Here is a 19,786-nt window from a genome sequence, read left to right as displayed (position 1 = left end):
CTGCTCTCACGTTCCTCTCTCCTTGGACAAACCTTGTCAGTAAAGAGATGTTTCTTCGATGCGCCCATACTAGCAGGTCTCTTGTCAACTCGTAGAGAAAGAACGAGTGAGTCCCGCCCTGTTTCCTTATGTAAGCCAGAGCGGTGGTGTTGTCGGAGTTTATCTGAACTACCCCGTCTCTGACTATCTGCTCGAAGCCCTTTAGAGCAAGATGAATGGCTAAGAGCTCCTTGCAGTTTATGTGCCATGACACCTGCTCTTCTGACCAGGTGCCTGACACTTCTCTTGATCCCAAGGTTGCACCCCACCCCGCCTCCGACGCGTCGGAATACAATATTAGGTTTGGGTTCCGAACTTCCAGGGACACACCTCTGTTTTCCTCTAGAGGGGGTAACCACCACCTTAAGTGATTTTTCACCTCTAGAGGAATCGGAAATGTATCGGTGAGATGTCCTGTCTTCCAGTTCCAAACCCTTTTCAGGAAGAATTGCAGTGGACGGAGATGAAGTCTTCCTAGAGGAAAGAACTGTTCCAGTGAGGGAAGGGTACCCAGAAGGTTCAACCATTCCCTCGCTGAACTGCGCTCCTTCCCTAAGAAGCTGGAGACTATTGCGCAACCTTTTGTTATTCTCTCTAGAGAAGGAAAAACTCGAAAACCCCGAGAATCCATCCGAATCCCCAGATAAACCATGTTCTAGCTGGGGATCATCTGAGATTTCTCGAGGTTTACGATTAATCCTAGTGACCTTATAAGGTCTAGTGTTGTTGAAAGGTCCTCCAAACACTGTTTCCTCGATCTGGCCCTGATGAGCCAGTCGTCTAGGTAGAGGGAGATGTTTATTCCCTTCAGGTGTAGATATCTTGCCACATTCTTCATTAGACTTGAGAAAACTTGAGGAGCCGTGGACAGGCCGAAACACAAGGCCTTGAACTGATAGATCCTTCCCTCCATCATGAAACGAAGGTACTTCTTCGACGAATGATGAATCGGGACGTGGAAATAGGCATCCTGAAGATCGAGAGATACCATCCAGTCTCCTTGACGTAGGGCTGCAAGGACTGAAGCAGACGTTTCCATACTGAACTTCTCTTTCTCTACAAATCTGTTCAGTGCACTTACATCTAGGACTGGTCTCCATCCCCCCGAAGCCTTCGCAACTAGAAAAAGGCGATTGTAAATCCCCGGGGAGTTGTGATCCAGTACTAGCTCGATTGCCCTTTTGTCCCACATTTGTTCCACCATTTGTCGAAGAGTATCCATCAGTACAGGGTCCTTGTATCTGGTGGACAGTTCCCTCGGTGTTGATGTCAGGGGAGGGCTGTCCTTGAAGGGGATGTAATATCCCTTCTTGATGACTGACATGGACCATGAGTCGGCTCCTATACGTACCCAGGCTTCCGCAAATTCCTGTAGCCTGGGACCTACTGGTGTTTGGAGGATCTCTTTCTCATTTACCCTTTTTAAAGGGTCGGAAGGAAGCTCTTCCTCATTTTTCTGTAGCCTTCCTTTTGGAGATTGCTCTAGAAGGAGGGCCTCCTCGAAAGGGCTGCTGCGATGGACGAGCCCCTTTCTTGTCTTCATTGGCCACAGGTCTACTCTTCTTCGATGATTGCCTGAGGAGATCCTGAGTCGCCTTCTCAGTTAGCGAATGTGAAATATCGTTCACTAAATGAGAAGGGAACAAATGCTCTGATAACGGAGCGAAAAGCAAGGCGGCTCTCTGCGAGGGACAGACGGCTTTAGTCAGGAAAGAACTAAAAACCGCTCTCTTCTTTAAAATCCTTGCACCAAAGAGGGAGGTGACCTCTGCCGAACCATCCTGAACCGCTTTGTCTATGCACGTTAGGATGCTAAGTAAAGCTTCTGGGTTTAGGCCTTCTGCTTCATGGGTCTTTTTGGCCAAAACCCCAAGGGACCAATCCAGGAAATTGAAAACTTCCAAGATGTGGAAAAGCCCCTTGAGGAGGTGGTCCATTTCAGAAAGGCCCCATGTCGCTCGGGCCGAGTTTAAAGCCTGCCTTCTCGAAGAGACTCGAGAAGTCCGATTCTGCCGAAGTAGGAAGAGACAATCCCATGTTTTCTCCAGTCTCGTACCATATGCCTCTTCGGCCCGTCAGTTTGGCCGGAGGCATACAAAAAACCGTCCTCCCCAGTTCCTTCTTTGATTTAATCCAGGAACCAAGAGACTGAAGGGCCCTCTTCATTGATATGGTCGGTCTCATTTTAAGGAAGGATGACGACTTCAGAGATTTAGCGCTCGAGAATAGAGCGCGCGGAGAAGGAGGAGCAGCTGGAGTCAAAGAATCTCCATATTCTTCCAGAAGGAGAGCCGTAAGAACTTTATAGTTCGAGAGTCCTTCTTTATTTATAACCTCATCTTCCGACACTTCCTCTAGTTCGAGAGGGTCAGAAGGAGAACGCTCCCTTCTTTCCCATGTCTCTTCCTTCGACTTTCTTCTTTCCGCAGGCGAAGAACTTCTCGCAGGAGAGGGACTAAGAGATATTGCCTCCCTACGTCTACCAATTGGCGATTCTTGTCTAATTGGCGCCTGGCGCCTATCAGGCTCTTTGCGCATGGCAGGCGCCTCGTGCCTGGCAGGCGCGAAGCCTCGCACCTGGTTGGCGCTTCGTTCCTAGTTGGCGCCTGGCGCCTGGTTGGCGTCTGGGGCCTGGAATGATCTTGGTTATAATCGGGCGCTTTGAACCTGGCTGGCTCATCACGTCCTGTGAGAACTTCCCTGTTGCAACTTGAATCACTTTCAGGTGTTGTCTGGCACCTGCTTGGCGCCTGGCGCCTAGCTGGCGCCACGCGCCTGGCTGGCGCTTCTTCCTCTTCTACCTCTCGCCTGTCCAGTGCTTCGTTCCCCCCAGAGATGGCCGCCTGTGCGACAACTTCCCTGGAAGGTTCGTTGCATCTGGCAGGAGATCGGTGTCTTGATCTTTTGACAGGCAGCTTATTGTCCTTTCTACGAGGAGGCTCCTTGGATAGGACTCCCATCAAAGAAGCTAGCTGCTCCTGTAGGTTTAACAAGATTTTCTTGGTTGAAGACTCCCTTTCCTCTTCAAAAGCAGGAGAGGGTGATCTAGAAGGCGCTTGAGGCTCCCTTGCAGCAAAGGGAGTTGACTCCTGTCTAGCTCTCTTGATAACCGATGGAGCTGCTTCTTCAGAAAAGCGCTCGGGGCTAGAGTCCAAAGCAGGTTCTTTCCAGTTCCTCTTTAAAGGGCGGGAAAGATTCGTATACTTCCACCCGCGTTTCGGTGAGGGAGATCCCGAGGAAGAAAAGCACTCACGTAGGATGCTTTTTCTATAGCGGTCCCTGGCAGTCTGAGGCGTTACAGATCCTGCCGAAGGGACGCCTGATCGGTGGGGATTCTCCACAACCTCCGTACGGCTTTCGACTTTCCTTCTCCTCTGGGCCAGGGAGCTTGGAAGAGGTCTAGGCCTGGGAGCGTCGCAGAGCCGACCAGATGCCCCCTCCACTACACTGGGGACACTTACATCACTGGAAATATCACCTTCACTTTGCTTACCTTCCAAAGCCGCCATTTTTTCTTGCATCCTTTGAAGGGAAGCTTTGAGGTCTGCAATTTCCGAAGCCGAATCTGTAGGATTAGCAAACTGTGATTGGCCTGATACAGAGGGAGAATAATTATGAGGAGAAGAAGCTACAGAACTAGATAAGGATTCGTTAGATCTAGATCTACTTAGACTTTTAGAAGCCGCTTTCCTCACTCTGTCTCTCTCTAACTTCAAGTAAGAAGTTAGAGTCTTCCATTCTTCAGCACTCAACCTTTCACACTCATTACATGTGTTAGCCAAAGAACACTCAACAACTCTACAACGTCGGCATACAGTGTGAGGGTCTACCGAAGCCTTCGGCATCCTCACCTTGCAGCCTTCATTCACACACACTCTCACACCAACAATTGAGTCAGACATTTTAAAGAAAAATCCAAAGCCAAGTCCAAAAACAATTCCATGATAGCGAATGCCAAAACAACGATCCAAGTACGTCACCAAAAGTCGGTCGAAAGAAGATCAAAAGCGTTGAAAAAAGAATTCCATTTAGGAGGTAGTAACAACAATGTTTACACCACCGGCGACAGAGAAAATCTGATAGAAAACGGGAATGGTTCCTAGTCCTGCCACCCAGGACGCTCCGGCGTATAGGCTGGTTACTAGTTTGGTGGAACTCCTTACCCCGGTACGCCGGAATTATTCCAACTAGTATACCAGTCCTATTGGACACTCACCACTACAGGAGAACAAAAGAAGGCTAACACCTATATTATCCACTCCGGCATCTGCCGGAGTTTCATATCTCTTAATGGACTTTGTCCTGTTAGTTAGTGTTGATACTCATGTATCTGTTCACTTACAGGCTACCCATTGCCAGGAATCCGGCTGTAACGCTGTGCTACAGGACCCCTGTGGGCACGAGGTCTGCCGGACCCACGCCGTCTGCGCCATCCGCTATGGGGACATAGTGGTCTGGCACCATGAAGCCTAATCGATCTGTTATGATCTCGTAGATCAGTTTACCTCCGGTGTAAGTATATACCGGAGTTCAATTGCTATATAAAATTTGACTATACAGGTGCAGTCCTAATAAGAGATACAAAAGTGATATAATTACTCATATAGTTAATCATATAATTTTAAGCTTCCCCCAATCTAGGGCTTACAATAACCCTCTCTTTCAGGCTGCCGCCGTCAAGGACGCCGCATCGATCACCCTGAAAGCCTGGGTCAGCGGATTTGGTAAGAATGTTACCAAGGGGCATCCATACATCCTTGACAAGAATATGGCTGTCCGTATCTTCCCAGGAGGCAAGTCTACCTGCTACATCGACCCGGCAGCGGCGGCCCCAAACATTGCTACCATTCAACATCAGGTGGCCCAGGCACTGGCATACCCAGGGAACTCCGAGATCGCAGACGACGTGGCAACGCTGAATTTGGACCTCGAACCGATGGCGGTAGGTGAAGCATGTAGTATGTTGGAAGAGGCAGGTATGTTGGGGGCTCAAGGGCTTCCCTTGGGTCCGTCTGGATCTACTTCCCCTATACCTTCTACTCCTTCTTTCCAAGGTTTTTCAGAGAGCGAACTTTCGGTTATGCAGAAGCCCACTCAGGCTATCCCTAAGGTGAAAGGGAAGCGTGAGATTAAGACCCTGGAGAAGACGGTGTCTAAAAAGACTACGTCTACTTCTTCTCATAAGTCTCCGGCTCACCATCCCGGAGCAGAGAAGTCGAAGTCCACTTCTTCGCACTCCAAAGGGTCCAGAGGCAAGTCCTCGAAGGACAAGGCTCAGCCATCTGCGGATCCTGAGCCTTCGACCTCTACGGGGACACGCCCCAAGACTCCTGCCGTGATCAAGGATCCTAGCCCCTTCGACACGGAAGCGTTTACTGCAAACATCATGCAGCAAATGGGGAACTTTGTCGGGAACTTAGTTCAAGACAAGTTTGAACAGATGTTAACACACATCTCTTCTTCCTTCGAGGAGTCGGGCCAGTCGATCCGAAACATTTCGGAAAGGCTGGCCAACCAGGAGAACCTGATGGCAGGTCTCCGAGAGAACCCTTCAGCAGTTCTCCCACAGCCCGGTATGGCGGTGCAACCCATGCCGGACTACAATACCCTTCCTCCTTATACGGCGAATAACCCATGGAGGGTTTCGTCTTATGCCCCTTTTAAGGACGGAATGCTGACGTTGGCGGACTGCGGTACTCGAAGGCTTGAGGACTTCGAGTTTCACCCCTCCGACTTACAGCCACCATTCATTGGTTACGCCCGTCTTACAGAGGCGGCGATGAGAAGGGAGGACAGGATACCTAAGGAGACTGTCATCTTCAGCCGAGATCAGGCCCAGAGGGATTGGCTGAGGAATATAGAGGATTGGGATTGCACCAATACCAAGCTGCAAGCCTTCAAGAGCCCCTTTACTATCTTTGTGGTGGACGGAGAAACCCCCATTCCGTTCACCATAAAGTTGGCGGAGTTGACTCTTCAGGCCGCTATGAAAGATGAGCCCATGCCTCAACTCCGAGAAACGGAGCCCACATCCCTTCTCCTCCCAGGCACTGAAGATCTTTGGGCAGATCTCCCAGCTACATTTACAGTAGGGAAACTCAAGCCAGATTGTGCAATAACACAATTTAGCGAGAGGCTTCCCAGGCTCCCAGACAATCTTATACAGGCTGAATTTGACGCCAGGACCAGGCTAGGGAGGTCCTTAAATTCCCTGGTAATGACAGAGGTTGCGGCAGTAACTTACGGCACGGAACCCCTTTTCAAATTGTTGGCTAAGTCACAGACACACACGGTGCAGTGTGATCTGTATGACTTCACAATTGCAAGAAGCAATTGCAGAAAACACGTGCTACATGAAGCTACCATTCGCCACGAACCGAATAGGTTGCTCACGGCTTCCATATGGGGTGCTGACCTTTTTCCGGAAGCGCTGGTCAATGAGGTTCAGCACGAGGCGACAAGGCTGAATCAAAGCCTTAAGGTCCGTTGGGGACTTTCGAGTAAGAGGAAGCCTGAACCTACTTCCTCTACTAAAAAGTTGAAAAAGCCTAGGAAATTCCAACCCTTCCAGGCTACCCAACAGCAGCTGGTGGTACAAGCAGTGCCAGTCTCTCAGGTGGCACAACCCTCCACCTCGAAGAGTCAATCTCAACAGTTCCTCCTACTGACACCCCAGAACCAGCCCTCTACCTCTTTCGCAGTGTCACCGGCCTTTAACCCAGTCTTTGAAGGCCAAGCTTTCCAACCTTTTAACAGGTTTGGAAGAGGCAGTAGGACTAGAGGTGCATTTCGCCAAAGGGGCAGCAGAAGAACACCTAGCAGAGGCAAACACTTCCGGGGAGGACGCGAGTCACGACCTGCCCCAAGTCAGTGAGGATCCTCAGGTAGGAGGGAGGCTGTTCCTCTATCGCCACAGATGGGGATTCAGCAATTGGGCACAAAGTATTGTGTCCAAAGGAGTGGGATGGAGCTGGATCAAGGGCCCTCCTCCATCTAAGACCTTCCTTCAACAGCCAACGTCGGAATTGACGGAGTATGCTCTAGACTCCTTCAGAAAGGAGTAGTGTCAAGAGTCATGCATTTAAAATTTCAAGGTCGTTTGTTCAGCGTGCCAAAGAAAGGCTCAAACAAGCGAAGAATAATTCTAGACTTGTCCCATCTGAACTTATTCATTCATTGCGACAAGTTCCGGATGCTGACCGTTTCACAGGTGCGGACCTTACTTCCCCGTGGGGCCATCACCACCTCTATAGATCTTACAGATGCATACTATCATGTTCCAGTAGCAAGACACTTCCGCCCGTTTCTAGGCTTCAGACTAGGAAACCAGGCCTTCTCTTTCAAAGTAATGCCATTCGGGCTCAACGTAGCCCCCAGGATATTTACAAAACTGGCAGAGACAGTCGTTCAAGAACTAAGGTCTCAAGGAATAATGCTAGTAGCTTATCTGGACAATTGGCTTGTGTGGGCCACAAGCATCGAAGCATGCCGCAAAGCAACAGTCAAAGTAATCTGGTTTCTGGAACACCTAAGCTTCCAGATAAACAAAACCAAGTCCAGGCTAACACCGGAGTCCCGCTTCCAGTGGTTAGGCATTCAATGGGACTTGAACTCTCACACTCTATCAATTCCGCCATTGAAGAGAAGAGAAATAGCCAAAGCAACCAGGCAATTTCTCAAGTGCAAGCAGACGTCCCGGAGGAACCACGAAAGAATCTTAGGTTCTCTCCAATTTGCTTCAGTAATGGACGTTCTTCTAAAAGCCAAACTGAAGGACATAAACCGGGTTTGGCATTCAAGAGCAAACAACAGATCCCGGGACAAAATAGCCCCTATCCCAGCGATCTTACAAAAGAGACTCCGCCCGTGGACGGAGATCAAGAATTTGTCAAAGACAATTCTGCTCCAGTTCCCTCCGCCGGCCCTAGTGATCCACACAGATGCATCACTAACCGGCTGGGGAGGATACTCTCAGTACAAAAAGGTACAGGGAACATGGTCCCTATCATTCCACCAGCTTCATATCAATGTACAGGCAGTCCCCGGGTTACGACGGGGGTTCCGTTCTTAAGACACGTCGTAACCCGAAAATCGTCGCAAGCCGGAACGACGTTCTTGAAAACATGTCCACAGGGAAAATTTCACTAATTTGCAATTTTTCTTAGGGCCGTATCTCTAAAATTATCACTAATTTACTTTTTTCATGTGCAACACTGTGTATTCACAAATTACTGTATATTTTCATTAAAATACAAGAGAGAGAGAGAGAGAGAGAGAGAGAGAGAGAGAGAGAGAGAGAGAGAGAGAGAGAGAGAGAGAGAGAGAATTACATAAAACCATTAAATTCGTTGACCATTGTATGGCATTGTTAAGCTCCGAGTGTCACTGGAGTTATGAGGTAGGGAAATTGATACAGAAAAAGACGAAGGGAAGAATTTTCTTTTGAAATTAGTTATCGTATTATTACTACTTCTATTATTATTATTATTATTATTATTATTATTATTATTTGAAAATATAATAAACACGTGCATCTACCATAAAATTCTCTCATCTCAGTAAGAAAGAGGAATTATCCTTACAAGTGAAATGGAAAGGTCATTTTCATCTCTTTAAAATACGACCATTATGAATTTTGTAATTAAAGTTTTATTATTATTATTATTATTATTATTATTATTATTATTATTATATTAAATAACTAATGAAATTATCAATAAACATTTTACATACTAGTACCATAAAAATTCTTTCATCTCTGTAGAGAGAGAGAGAGAGTGTTTATCTCTCTCTGTTCTCTCAAAAAATACTTATAACGCTTCCAGTGAAAGAGAGGAAGGGAGTTACCACTATGACACATTATTATCTTGTGTGGCAAAAGAGAGAGAGAGAGAGAGAGAGAGAGAGAGAGAGAGAGAGAGAGAGAGAGAGAGAGAGAGAGAGAGAGAGAGAGAGTTAACCTTAATTAAAAGTGACATGGATAGATTAGTACATATTGTATTTCTTTAAAATACTATCACATATGAATTTTGTAATTACAGTTATTGTTATTATTATTATTATTATTATTATTATTATTATTTTGAAAGTATAAAAACAAATAGTACAAGTACATAAAAAATCTCGAGTCTCAGTAAATGAGAGAGAGAAGAGAGAGAGAGAGAGAGAGAGAGAGATGAGATAGAGAGAGAGAGAGAGAGACGAGAGAGGAGAGAGAGAGAGGGGGGGGGGGGGGGGGGGGGGGGGGGGGGAAATTTCATGAGCACTTCCCCCTCCTGGCTGTCACAGAACTTGATATATCTGACAGTTTTAGTACCTAGATCTCAAGAAAAGGTTACTGGAAGAAGACTGGGATTTCCTTCATTCTTCCATAATTTTTTAAATATAAGCTAAAATCTTACTAATTCACTATGGTATTTTCTTTAATGAATTAATATTATTGCTGTATAAATTAATATTAATATTTGAAAATAGTAAATCATTTATTTATCATACAAAAAAACATACATCTTTGTAGTAGTGTAGTAGAGAGAGAGAGAGAGAGAGAGAGAGAGAGAGAGAGAGAGAGAGAGAGAGAGAGAGAGAGGAGAGAGAGAGAGAGAGAATTATTATTTTTATTATGTGATATCATTTCAACTTATTAAACTTACTAAAACAGTATTAATCAAAATTAATATTTGAAAATTAGTAAATCATTTTTGTATCATAAAAATGTATTTAGTCATGAAAATAAACATCAAAATACACTAATTAGTGATTATTTTTGTCGGAAAATACAAAGAGAGAGAGAGAGAGAGAGAGAGAGAGAGAGAGAGAGAGAGAGAGAGAGAAACTATGGTTTTTATATCCAAGTCTAAGTAGAGTATAAATGGATTCTTTAAGTGAAATAATGTTTCAATGATATTTTGCTGTTTTGTATTAAAGGATATGTATACTGTTTGAGAATGCGTTCCTTATCCTTGACTATGGTTACCATACAGTTTAATATCGTAAATTAATTTATGCGCCCTCCGCTCAGAAACTAGTTCTGCGTATGAGGTATCGTTAAAAGGCATAAAAAAACCATCGTAACCTTGGTATTTGCGTTGTAATCTAACCAGAAACTTAGTTTTGTTAATTATGTATACTGGAAACAAGCAATGATTTTTTCATTATTTGCGCTTTTGGACTGTTATAAACTGCGCATCCCAAGCTAGTGTATTCATTCGCTTGGAAACTAGTTCCGCATATGAGGCGTCACTAAAAAAATTTAAAAAATACAACGTAAAAAGTGTCGAAAATCATCATAACCTCAAAATTTTTGTTGTAATCTAACCAAAAACTTATTTTTATTAATATATACTGTGCTAAACTATAAAGGATTCTTATCATAGTATGCGTTTTTTAAAAGCGTCGTTAACTCGGAGCGTAGGAAGTGTCAGCGTCGGAAGTGTCAGCGTCGGAAGTGTCAGCGTCGGAAGTGTCAGCGTCGTAACCTCGGAACAAGCGTCGTAACCCAGGGCGGATTTTTCAATGAATATTTAAGAAAAAGCGTCGTAACCTCAGAACGTCGTAAGCCGGACCCATCGTAACCCGGGGACCGCCTGTACTGGAAGCTATGGCAGTGTTCCTCACCCTGAAAAAGCTTCATCCAGCCAAGAAATCTCATATCAAACTGGTGCTGGACAGTGCAGTAGTAGTACACTGCATCAACGGGAGGCTCCAAGTCGAGCCACGTGAACCATGTCATGACAGCCATATTTTCACTAGCAGACAAGAACAAATGGCACCTGTCCGCCACTCATCTAGCAGGCGTAAGGACCGTAGTAGTGGACGCGCTATCACGCTCAGTCCCGCTGGAGTCAAAGTGGTCCCTGGACAAGAGTCATTCAGTTGGGTCTGCCAACTAGTCCTAGGGCTTCAGGTAGATCTCTTCGCCACCGAGTTGAATCACAAACTCCCTTGTTATGTGACCCCCAACCTGGACCCTCTGGCCTATGCCACGGACGCCATGGTTATAGACTGGAATCTATGGAAGATTTACCTCTTTCTTCCAGTGAATCTTCTCTTGAAAGTTCTGAACAAACTCAGGACGTTCAAAGGCCACATTGCTCTAATAGCCCCCTATTGGCCCAAGAGCAATTGGTTCCCACTTCTACTGGAATTGGGACTCCGCCCTCAACGGATCCCCAATCCCAAACTATCACAACTAGTGCAAACGCGGACTGTGTTCGCTTCCTCAGGAATTCAGAAAGCCCTAACTTTATGGACTTCATGAAGTTTGCGGCACAAAGAGATGCTAATATCGATCCCCAGAACATCTTATTCTTAGAATCTGATAAACTGGAATCAACCTTGCGTCAATATGATTCAGCAGTTAAAAAACTAGCTGTATTCCTAAGGGACTCTGATACACAAACCATGACAACAAATCTGGCCATATCCTTTTTCAGGACACTATTTGAGAAAGGTTTAGCAGCTAGTACTATTACTACTACTAAGTCTGGACTTAATAAGATCTTCCAGTTTGGATTCAAAATGAATCTGACAGATTCTTATTTTTCATCTATCCCTAAGGCCGGCGCTAGACTCAGACCATCCGAGAGGCCCAAGTCTGTGTCATGGTTTTTAAGTGATGTCCTTAAATTGGCCTCAAACACTAATAATGATTCACATGACTATTTACCTCTCCTGAGGAAAACATTATTCCTGTTAAGTCTGGCCTCAGGAGCCAGGGTATCCGAACTGTCGGCTCTATCTAGAGACTCAGGTCATATAGAGTTTCTCCCTTCAGAAGAAGTGTTACTTTCTCCAGATCATCAATTTCTAGCTAAGAATGAGGACCCACTGGATAGGTGGGCCCTATGGAAAATTCTCCCACTTCCACAGGACCCATCCTTATGTTCAGTTTCTTCTCTAAAAGCATACCTAAGTAGAACTGCCCTAAGATCTTCAGGCCCTCTATTTGTTAGGGAAAAGGGAGGCACCATTTCCTTAAAAGGAATTAGGCAGCAAATTTTATACTTTATAAAACAAGCCAACCCGCAGTCCTTCCCACGGTTACATGATGATAGGGCAGTAGCTACCTCTATTAATTATTTTCAACATATGAATTTTGATGATCTGAAGAAGTACACAGGCTGGAAATCTCCAACAGTATTCAAACGCCACTATCTTAAGTCCTTAGAAGCCCTTAAATTTCCAGCAGTGGCAGCGGGAAACACAGTTTCCCTTAACACTGCTTGAGTAGTAGTAAGTAGTTTAACTTATATCTCTCCTTCCTACCTGCCTCGCTAACATTCTTGCCGTAGCTCAGCCGTCATGTAGCCATATTGTACCTTGGATGCCACATGTTGTATATAATTGTGATGTTTCCTTTTGTTTTGTTCCTAGGATTAGTCACAGTTTACAACATTTAAGCCTTGCTGTTTACTGTTAAGTATGTATTATTTTGTATTTTGATTTAGCATTAAGGCTCCAATTGCTCTGTTGTTACTTGTTCTGTAACCTTGTTCTTAGATTATAGCAATTAACCTTAATTGTTTTTTATTATCCTGTATATTACTTGTGTGCTTCCTTCTTTCCAAGCTTGTGTGGCCATTTCTCTGGTACTATTTCACGTAGTGACACAGGCTGAGCCCAGAAAAGGGATTTTGACAAAGGAAAAATCTATTTCTGGGCAAGGGCCTGTGTCGCCCAGTGAAATCCCACCTTTCCTTTCACCCCCCCCCCCCCAACTTTTTGGCCCAAGCTTGGGTGCTACCTGCAGGAATGATGTCAGAGGAGCTAGCCGTAATGGTAGCGAGTAGTGGGCCTTAGATCGGCTCCTCTGCAGATGAGGGATATTGAAGAAGGATGAATCTAAATGGCAAAGGACCTCTGGTAGTGGTTTCACTCGCCCCAGAAACCATACTGACACCTTAAATAAGGTGAGCGAGCCAGAATATTCTGGTATTTCCATATTAGCTTTTTCCTCTGGTATTATAGCAATATTTATACCTTAGAAATGTGTGCTAAAGGGACATTTCACTGGGCGACACAGGCCCTTGCCCAGAAATAGATTTTTCCTTCGTCAAAATCCCGTTAATAGGTTGAAAAACACTTTAATTGATGTTCATTTCATAAAAAAGTGTTTTATACCAATTGTGTGTATCTAATACACAATCATTTTTCCGCATTTATGTGTGTGCACACACACAATATGTGCAAAAAGATTCATAATCTGCTTCTGACAATTACTTTAAATTGAGTTATACTCCTAAAATTTATCATTATACATTCATTTCAAACACTATTGTTGCAATTGTGTGCAATTTGCATGTGTATGTTTGCCCCTGAAAGTGCAGCAAAATAAAATGGTTGCTACCAAAAAATCAATATAAAATAAAATTATTGTTTTAAATTTCGAGTTTTATTTCCTTACCTAGCATTACCATAAACATTTTAATAAACATTTTAAGTTTAAAAGGACGGATTGCCGGGAAGACTCCACACAGGACACTAGAGCACTGCTGGTTGGCCGAGATAGCCACAAAATAGTAAGCACGCTCCCATTGGCTACTTGCTTCCCTCCTGTAAACAATGAGTGAGGCAGTGTGTGTGGTGAGTGCCTCTCAATGACTTGTACTTTCAGACACTCGCCCGGCGCCATTCACAAGATGCAAATGGATAACTTTACTTGAAGCAATTTTCGACCATTTTGCCAATATCAGGGAAGGGTTTGTGATGCGTTTTCGGAAACCAGAACTATTAGTCAATAATGATATACAAAACTGAAAACCGACCAAAGTGGTGACTACCCTTCTCTGTAACTAACCGTCCCCTGGTCTGTTCTCTTGACGAGTGGGGGGGGGGGGGTAGGGTAAGGGAGGTCCCTGCCCACCTTTCCTCACTAGCTTGTGCTGGCAGGTGGTACTGAGTCAGTTAACCAGGGACCCTTGCCGACCTAAGAAGATGGGTACTGGGGCCAGTACCAGCCAAGGGCCAATACTGAGGTCCAAGGAACCCTGGGTAGTAGTTGTGCCTGTGCTGTCAGCAATGGGGCAGCAGTGCCAAGGTACTACTACTAGCTATTAATAGAACAGGGATGATACAGATAACATGGGTAGGTGGCCTACCAAGCCCGGTACCAGTGCACTGGGATGCAAAGAACCCCAGGTAATGGTTGCACCCATATGCTCAGCAACCGGAGCAGTGGTAACGCTAGCAAGAGACCAAGGCTGGCACTGAAGGCCCGGAGGGGGGCCTATCAGGACAGTACCAGCACGAAAGAGGTCCGAAGAACCCTTGGTAGTGGTTGCACCCATGTCTTTGGCCAACGGGAGCAGAGGTACAGCGGTACCGCTACCAGAGATTAGGTCTGGTACCGGTGAATCAGGTAGGCAGGCTATTTCTGGGCAAGGGCCTGTGTCGCCCAGTGAAATCCCACCCTTTCCAGTGGTCTGGTGCAAAGTACAGTATATTTTAGTTTAACCAGACCACTGAGCTGATTATTACAAGCTCTCCTAGGGCTGGTCCAAAGGATTAGATTTTTATTTACATGGATAGGAACCAATTGGTTACTTAGCAATGGGACCTACAGCTTACTGTGAGATCCGAACCACATTATATCGAGAAATTAATTTCTATTCACCTGAAACAAATTCCTCTGATTCCGCATTGGCTGCAGCCAGAAGTGAACTCTGGCTACCAGACTGATAGGCGTGTACATAACCCAATCGTCCAATGTGGAACTTATGCGCAAAGTAACAGGAGCACAAGGCAACCTTCCTCTTCCTCTGCTTGTTAGCTTTGGAAGAGGAAAAGACAACAATAATGACATACGTCTCCTCTTCTTGAATTCGCCTAGAGTGCCATCGGCAGCAGCATGTAGAGAACACCTCTTAAAAGATGATGTATATGGCAGTATGTACCTGGGAACTCAATACTGCATTAGGGGTTACCAAGGGAGTAGGAGCAGGCCTACAGCTAGCCGACATCGTGGCAAGTAGGTCATTGTGGGCACAGTCAGAGCAGTTACTGGCAAGCCCCTCAAGCCTAAGAATGATCATTAAATTCAAAAGACACTTGGCTCTCCCGAGAGGCCTGGAGAGGCGCGTAACTCTCCACAAGACCTGAAAAAATTAGTTGCGTTATATTTCTTATTACAATCATGTCAAAGTGTGACGTGTGAAAATGAATGAGGATCAACCTAAAAAAAATAATAATTAACACACCGTCTTTCCTTCCCTAGACAGCACCTAACCCAGCAGTTTCCACTTCAAAGTGGTAAACTGATTAAGAGTTTGTATATATCTATAACACAAACATCACACAACAATATATCAACAAAAAGCATAACAAAGCAAACAGCAGTCAGGCAGATAAGTGCAGAGATGTCTTCACAAGACAGTGGCCAAAAGCAAAAGTGGAGTGCAGACCGACGAGTGGGCAGAGTTCCGTCAGTAGTTAACAACCTTGTCTGAAAGTTAAACAGCTGTTCAACCTCGCGTTCACAAGATAATACTACATAAAGATTGAAATTTTGTATTTGTGTAGGAACAAGAATTTTGTACTGTTTCTCATCCTCTTCAGCATTGTATGAATACCAGTAGATATGAAGCTTCACAATAACCTACGAAGTGGGAAAGCCTATGAAAATGAGGATATTTTTATCTTTCCAAACCTACTCCCCAAAACTGTCTTGCATGCTGGTGTAATGTTAGCACATCTGCGTCGGCACTCCTTACATGCCAGCAAATATATCTGCAATATAGTCTTTTATTTAAGTACTACACTGCAATATGGTCTTTATTTAAGTACAGTAATAGGTTCGTAATTCATATGAATACAAGTTATGCAAGGTAAGAAAATATGAGATTAAAAACACACCTGAAATTTTTTCGCCGCCAAAGAGAATCTGGATCAGTGATTTGAGCCTCATCAATCCTCATGGCTAATGTTGGGTCATCCAAGTTTCTGAATCGATGTGGAGCAGAGTCCATAGCCAAAAGAGTATTTTGCGAACTTATACCTTGACTACTGCTCTGCTCACTTGAACATGTGCTTTCAGATCCTGTTGGAAATTAACAATATATATATAAAGAGAAAGAAATCTAAACAGGCAAAGATTTTGTAACATTTGTCTTATATAACTAGGAGTGAATACAAAATAAAAACCACTTGTTTTTTCCATTACAAAAAATTTAATATATCAACCATATACAGTAATCCTTCAGTTATCCAAATTATTAGCGCCACAGTGTCCATCAGATTTGGTCAAAATAAAAAAATTTAAGAGTAAAAAAATCTAGGGATGCTGAAGGGCAACTTTATACCCTTCCTCACCTAGTCAGTACCACATCACTGTAAACATTCAATATGCTTATAAACAACCATCACACTTTAAACTGAAAACTTTATGCAAAAGGCAATCACCTTCCATTTTCCTCATATTTGTAACAATAGTATACTGCATACAGTAAATATATTTTCAAAACAAAAATACAACATCTATTTTCTGGGTCAACCTGTGTTCGCCAGTGAAAAGGATCCTGCTATCCACTTTTCTAGTATAAATAGGTTCTAAATATACCAGAGAAAAAAACCTAGCATGGTATGCTGAGGTTACTACCCTCGCGCGAGCACCCTACGGGCGTCTGGTATAAAGTAAAAGGCAAGTGGAAGCCACTATTCACAGGTCTCCTGCCAATTAGAGGTTTCCTTTCCAAAATCCCTCTCATAGGGAGAGCCGACCCAACAGCTACTACTTCCCCCTCTCTCTCGCTACTACTACTACTACTACTACTACTACTACGACCCGAGCGCCATCTTCAATCCTGTTTTTAGATCTCGCTAAGCTACGACATGTTTTTTCTTGCTCGTGTTTTTCGGCGATTTAAGTACTTTTTTCGTGATGGCTTCGGCTGAAATGTCTTCCGCACCAAAGTTGAGTACTACCCCAATTTCTGTTTTTCATAAATTATAAGGTTGCGAACTTCCTTTATTGGCCTTCCGCCCCGTAGAAAGTATTGCGGGGAAGCTGGCGTCTCCCTGCCATTTTGGCATCATGAGCAAGAACGCGTGGGAATTAGGTACACATGTTTTAGCTTAAATAAAAATAAATTAAATATTATTTGCATTTAAAAGTACCTAATTCTTGTGTTCTAATGTTATATTTATTACTATTATTAGATATTATGTCGTAGAAGTACCGAACGCGTTCACGACATACTCTGGGGCAAGTCTGGGGGCTAGACTAAAAACGTTCGTACCCTCCCCCTCCCCACAGCTCGTGAGCGCGTCCAAGTGATCTCGACATAATAATAATATTATTATCATCATTGATAGGCTACGCAGTCTATTATTTAGTAGGAGAGAGAGAGAAAGAGAGTTGGTAACTCATTCTCTCTCACCAACGTTAATTTGCATGAATTATTATATTTTTCGAAAGTAAATATAAGAAAATATACCTATTCATTAATTCACTGAAGAGGTGGGAGAGTTGCCACCCATCAGCTCAGCCCAACTATATTATTAAGGTAGGCTAACTGTCCTTAACCGTTACTCTTATGTCATCTCCCTGAAGAAGTTAAGGCTCTTCAGAGGAAATATCAATGATAAGAGAGCCTCTCTATCTTTCATTTTATGTGATCTATCCTCCTGGCCAGTCTGAATCGAATAAATTCGAATTTGGTAGGTTTAGTTGAGGGTACTGTCCACATAATGACATCTTAGAGGAGAATTTACCTGACGTTTCGTGTCGCTAGCGATCTTGGTTAGTCAGTTAAATCCAAATCGGTTATTTTCCCAATATATATATATATATATATATATATATATAATATATATATATATATATATTATATAAAATATATATATATATATATATATATATATATATATATATATATATATATATATATATATATATATATAGAAATATAGAAATATATATATATATATATATATATATCTATATATATATATATATATATATACTAATATAATATAATATATATATATACATACATATATATATATATATATATATATATATATATATATCATATTATAATATATATAATAATATATATATATATAATTATTAATATATATATATATATATTATATACATATATATATATATATATTATATATATATATAAGATATATATATATATATATATATATATGTATATATAGATATATATATATATATATATATATATATATATATATATAGTATATATATATATATATATATATATATATACGTATACAGTGGACGTATTCGCGGACTCACACATTCGCGGACTCACACATTCGCGGATTTCTCTCGGGAACGTTTCCCTGCATTATTGCGGAAAATTCGCCGCATTTTGCGGGTATTTTTCTGATAAATATCCACAGATTCCTGTTTTTTTTTGATGAATTTCATCATAAAATGCATTTTTTGTGATAAAACTATTAAAAAAACCATGTAGGAAAATTTTAGTGGGTTTTTCTTGAGTTTTAACTAACAAAATAGGCTGTTTTTAGCATTTTTATAGGGGTTCCAAACATTCGCGGATTCTAACTATTCACGGGGGGTCTGGTACGCATCCCCGTGAATACGGGGGGACCACTATATGATATGATATGTATATGTATATGTATATGTATATGATGTATAAAGATATATATGATATATATATATATATATATATATATATATATATATATATATATATATATATATATATATATATATATATATATATATACACACACACACAGGCGGCCCTCGGTTAGCGGCAGGGGTTCCGTTCCTGGCCACCGACGCCAAGCGATTTTCGACACTGAGCGATTTTAAAGCCTACGGCCGCCACACACCTTCTTTCGAAACTCTAGCCCAGTCAAAGGCGCCGTAATCCCACAATAAATAAAATTATATTTATTTATGCAGTATAGTAAACTACAGAATTTTACTGTACAGTACATGTGGGTGGGGTCTAGAGTGTAAAGATATAATAAAGTTTATACAGTGTACAGGTAGCTGTAGTGTTCAGGTTACGATCATTAGTCTTACGATAGTCCGATTTTATGAGAGATCAAATTACAATGGCCTAACTTTATCCATCTTCTAGTTACATAAGCTCAATAACAGCAAAAGAGAATGATGAAAGTATGGTTTTAACGTTATACTCGTTGCGTGAAAGTGTACAGCCATGAACAACCGAACGAGAAACGATTTTTTTTTTTTCTAAGTACAACCGAACTGGATAACATCTGTTTGGCTTGTATTTCAATCATCGTACTACAGTACAACATTACCGTATTTGTTATAAATGGCGTTATGTATAGAATAGAACTAAGATATCTTAATGTAATAACTTTATTTGCTATAGATCAGAGATCAATATAGATTAAAGATCAATCGGGAAATATACTGTTAAATTTAAACCTAGTTATAACTGAAGCTGAGAAAACTGTTCAAGCTGCTAATGACTATTATCGTACATCGGCAACAAGGATAAAACTGCAGTAAACGTCTGCCATCAAACACAACTGTAGATAAAATTGGGATAAAATCATTTTAATCAAAACTACTGTGCTTGAAAGAACACATTTTACTGTTGGTTTCACGTCGATATAAGGTAAATAACGTAAAGTTCGTATTACGATGATATAAAGGATTATTGCGAACGGAATCACGTCATTTTTTACGCAATAAACATGCCGCCAAAGTAATCTGTTAACGAAAAAAATAGTAGTTCACATTCACAACGAGACATACTCAATAAATATT

The 19,786-nt window shown here is 42.5% G+C and overlaps 1 protein-coding gene across 1 annotated transcript in view; it reads right to left on the bottom strand.

Moving 5' to 3' along the window:
• The window catches only part of LOC135226994 (A-kinase anchor protein 10, mitochondrial-like), a 586,899-nt gene that overhangs the window by 142,303 nt on the left and 424,810 nt on the right, over positions 1–19,786 (bottom strand). The window contains exon 8 of the mRNA XM_064266721.1: positions 15,889–16,072. Coding sequence (XP_064122791.1) covers positions 15,889–16,072 — 184 coding nt within the window. The remainder of the gene's footprint in view (positions 1–15,888; positions 16,073–19,786) is intronic.

This window comes from Macrobrachium nipponense, chromosome 15 (assembly GCF_015104395.2).
Source record: "Macrobrachium nipponense isolate FS-2020 chromosome 15, ASM1510439v2, whole genome shotgun sequence".
Lineage (NCBI taxonomy): Eukaryota > Metazoa > Arthropoda > Malacostraca > Decapoda > Palaemonidae > Macrobrachium > Macrobrachium nipponense.
This window is presented reverse-complemented; position numbering and strand designations above follow the sequence as displayed.